The sequence below is a fragment of the Dufourea novaeangliae genome, unplaced genomic scaffold (assembly GCF_001272555.1).
Source record: "Dufourea novaeangliae isolate 0120121106 unplaced genomic scaffold, ASM127255v1 scaffold98, whole genome shotgun sequence".
Taxonomy (NCBI): domain Eukaryota; kingdom Metazoa; phylum Arthropoda; class Insecta; order Hymenoptera; family Halictidae; genus Dufourea; species Dufourea novaeangliae.
In genome coordinates this window covers 6,255-10,589 of record NW_015373981.1, presented here as the reverse complement: position 1 = coordinate 10,589, position 4,335 = coordinate 6,255, and the positions used below count along the sequence as shown (strand labels likewise).

At 43.0% G+C, this 4,335-nt stretch overlaps 1 protein-coding gene across 1 annotated transcript in view; it reads left to right on the top strand.

The window, feature by feature from the left end:
• Positions 1-3,858, top strand: part of LOC107187119 (glycerol-3-phosphate dehydrogenase [NAD(+)], cytoplasmic-like) — a 74,438-nt gene extending 70,580 nt beyond the window's left edge. The window contains exon 4 of the mRNA XM_015575127.1: positions 3,814-3,858. Coding sequence (XP_015430613.1) covers positions 3,814-3,834 — 21 coding nt within the window. The 3' untranslated portion in view covers positions 3,835-3,858. The remainder of the gene's footprint in view (positions 1-3,813) is intronic.
• Positions 3,859-4,335: the final 477 nt, after the last annotated feature.

Sequence of the window (4,335 nt, the reverse complement as noted above, 5' to 3'; positions counted from 1 at the left end):
GGGCGCGTGCGCGGACATGGGGAGCTGGGTCTTAGGCTTTGATAGCTCCTCGCTCCGCGCACGCGCCCGGGCAGGCTGGACCTGTCGGGGGTTAGGCGAGCGCGTGTGTGCGGAGACGTGGGGAGCCGGGGCTTACGCCTTGGTAGCTCCCCGCTCCGCGCGCACGTTCGCCTGCCGGGGCCGCTGATGCAGGTGGGGTGGTGTACCCAACTGCATCCAAAGCGGCCCGGGGTTGGGCCGGTGTCAGGGTGCAGTCCTCTGGCACCGGCGGAGTGGCGAAGGGGGGGGGTGACCTGGGTATAGGTCACCCTTGGGGGGCGTTCGATCGCCCCCACGGAACGGGCTCCTCGAGGTGAATCCTCGGGGAGCACAGGTGCGGTGGTGGCGGTGTGTTCGTTAGAGATCCCGCCACCACAGGTTCCGCCCGAGATGGCTGTCGTAGGGGTTTTAGTGGGTGTGAGTCCCACAGTACCTCGGAGTCCTACCCCAGGACTTCGAGGTGTGCATAAGGCATTTCCCCTACGTTAAAAAAAAAAATGGCCGACCACCCGTGTAGAGGCCGGAGCGGAATTTTAGTTGATGCTCAACTTGTTTTAACCAGTGTGGATTATCGATACTTCAATAATGCATGTTACGCAAATTGAGATTTCCATGGTTAGTAAACGTAGCTTCATCGGTGAACAGTATTGAAGAAAAAAATGTTTCATTGATATGTATTTTGTGTACAGCCCACTGACAAAATGCGACACGATTCATAAAATCCGTACCGTGTAACTCTTGTTGGAGAGTAATATGGTATGGATGAAATTTATGCCGTGCAAGTATTCGTAGCATGCTCCTGCTACTGACAGCCGACTCACGTTCAATCTGTCGGGACCTAATCTGCGGATTATGAGCTACAACTGCAAGATCACCAACTTCATTTCTTTCATCAGTTATTCTTTTACGACGACTGCTCTTACGAGTACCCAAATTTCTTTCAATTTTTGCACAACTTTGAAATCGATGCGAAGGATGTGTACGGTTTGGATATCGTTCAGCATACAAGGATTGAGCTCGTATCGAATTTTGTCGCATTTCTCCATAAATGAGGATCATATCCACTTACTCTTCGATAGAAAACTTCATTTTGATGATCTCGCAGCTACTTGACTTAGCAGTGGATCGTGATTGACTACCGATTCATGTTTATGTTACGAACTGATGAGATGTTTACATTTTTAGCTATACGCGATGTATTGCCACAACATAAATAATGTTACAAAACCATTAGTTTATGAAAAAGTGAGGGTCTATGAAATAATATAGCATATGCTGGAATAAGTTCAGAAACTATATGACATGCACGTGATGCAGCGATACGAAGATTGCAACTTTGCATTGACGTAAACGGTCACCACTTCGAGCATCTCCTGTAATGTAAGAAAGTTTATTTTACTATCACATTTGACCTTGCATGACCTTCAATAATAGCTCGCTGAAGTCGTCTCAACACCTGTATCACATCACGATAAAAAAAACATAGCATTTCATTAAAGAAAATAGAGATGACCTTGAAATCTCCTCTTTGTCTCCACTCACGCAGAAAATGTTTCACAATATGCCCCTCTCTATACCGTATTAATTTTGTATATAACATTTTTTCATATTATTACAAATAACGGCAGTATTCAAAGTGGACATAGTTATTGCCCCACCCTGTATATTGTGCCATTTGTACAATTTGTTTCTCGGGAATACCATTTCAAGTATTTCGTATGTAATTCCATTGATTAAAAAAATAAGCATCATTGCAAGTACGAATAGAATAGGTTTATCGTTGCATACAATTGGTACGTAAATATTGTTTCATTCTCGAATCTCTTCCGGTTTGAGCCATTCGTTTCCTACGTTTGGCGAGAATCTAATTCTAGCCACGAGCCGTAGGCCGTACGTATTCCATCGTTCTCCTGATGGGCAGAATTGTAATGCGGGACATGAGGCAACAGGGTAAGAAAAATCGATAATGTCCGGCAACAGTGCCTTCACATAGCCGCTACACGAACCCACTTTAGTTATTTGTAGGTACTGCCGTTAAATGTCGTATTATCAAGCCGTCCCAATTATCGATTACGTGTTTTCGCTAGCGTCCGATTGTTTACATCAGCATTTCGGTCGATTCGGAGTTGGCCCCAAAGGAGTCTCCCCCCTTAAGCCGCGTACTCATCAATCGAGTGCTCGCTCGTGATCGCAAAAGCTCGCAAGGGTTCGCTCGTGTTCAACTGGAATGCTCGCCCCACGTCCACACTGGAACGAATTCATTTCTGTTCGCAATTGATCCGAAGATTGAGCGCGAGCAGATTGTAAAATAATGAAAACGAAGAAATTTTTTTTGCGCAAGTGCTGTTTTTATTGTGTTGTAGTTAAGTGCAAAAAATAAAATCAAAGAAAAGAAGATAAACGATGGTGGCAAACTTCACTGTTTAAAAACAGACAAGGGTATAGTGGAAGCCATTTGTTAAGGGACTTGTAGGAAAAAGAAGGATATGAAATGTTCCGAAATTTCTGCAGAATGTTGAACGAAAATTAAAAAAATTTCTACAACTTCTTGAACCAAAAAAATGAAAAGTGACACAAAGTATATAGGAAAAATATGTTACGATTCTTGGCTACAGTAAGCCTCTATAAGTTTAATAATGTTTTCATTACACTATTCCATTTTTATTTCACACGGAATAGAACGTTCCGGGGCAGCGCAATCGAATGCAACAAGTATCCGTCTACATCAGACGAACGCGAACACGTCTTTCTTTTGATGTACCGACATGAGTCGGATCATTCAGCGGTACACATCAAACGAGCCCTGAGTGAGAATGCTCGCTCGCTCGCTTGGTGAGTACGCGGCTTTACGGAGCCCCTATTACCGTGCCCCCAGTTTCGGAGCCTGTGCCCGTTTTGGTATCTCGTATTATGATGTCTTGAATGCCGTTTCTAACCTACCTTTTGTGAAGTAGAGCAGTTTTTTTTCTCTTTATTATAGATAGAGAAAACGTTCCTTACTTGGAGGTTGAGTCATGTTGTTACAGATTAGCCTATTTGTATAGTTACATTGACCGACACGCGCCTCACTTTTGGTTTAACGAAAGTAATGTTAAGGGGGATATCTACGCTTGGGAGCTCCTCGGGGCTCCGTATTACGGACAAGACTGAAAATCGGGCAGTATTACGGAATTTACTTATAAATAACAATTAAAAAGTTAGTAGGTGCTGAATTTATTTTTTTTAATTACATTAAACCTTTTTCGGATATAATATATTGATATGCATTTTATACAGTGAAGATGCTGCTTATAAATGATTTATATGAAATAGTTGAGTATGTATTTCTTAAAATTTTGGCCAATTCACAAAGTTTAGCCATTCTATGAAATTACCAAAAATGTAATACACATGTTTTAATAAATACTTAAACCATTATGAAATGTTAAAAATATCGTTTTTTACTTTAAATCTTATTTGATAATAATTAAATTTAATTAAAAAAATTATGTTTATGTTTATTTATACGTGCATTTTTTTTAATGATGATTTTAATATAGAGGCTCCATAACATGTGGAGGGAACATGTGGCAACAGCGTAACAAAACTCTCGATACGGTTCGATAACTACATATGCCTTTCGTGTTGCGAGGTTACATTTACCGAGTGATTTGTAGTTTCATCGATGCTATAGCACAGACGCGATATAAGAAAGACATAACATCTTAAGGGACTTGGTGTCCCACGAAAACACGCTGGTTCGAGCACACTCCACATAAAAGTTTCCGATTTCAGGAACTACGATCGCCACTGTGATGACGCACAGAACACACACCCGAGACAGCATATAGCGATACATACATAGATTATTGCCCCGGTTTCGCTAGCAAGGAATGGAATACTGAAACCCTCACGAGCAAACTCGGTTTCCACTAGGGGAAAAAGTGGCGTAGGGGAAGGGCCTCCTACAATTTGGTATCGGAAATTAGTGCAATTTATGGCAAATTAACCAGCCACCACCGTCCACCGTTACCATGGAGTGACAGAGACAAAAGTCCTGGCGTCTTTGTTTGTATGAAGGCAGACGGCGCGAAAGCAAGGTTGGAAGAGGAAACAGGCGCGTGAGGTGCCCTGTTACTGCCCAGCGCTGCCCTAGAGGAAACCGAGTTTGCTCGTGAGGGTACACACATACTAGGAACAGTGATGCCAGAAGTTGTGGGATAACCGCGTCAGCCCTTACCGCTCCATACCCCCCCCCCCGTGTGGGTATTTCACACAAATATATTCTACCCAGTGCGTGAGCTCTGCCCACCTATG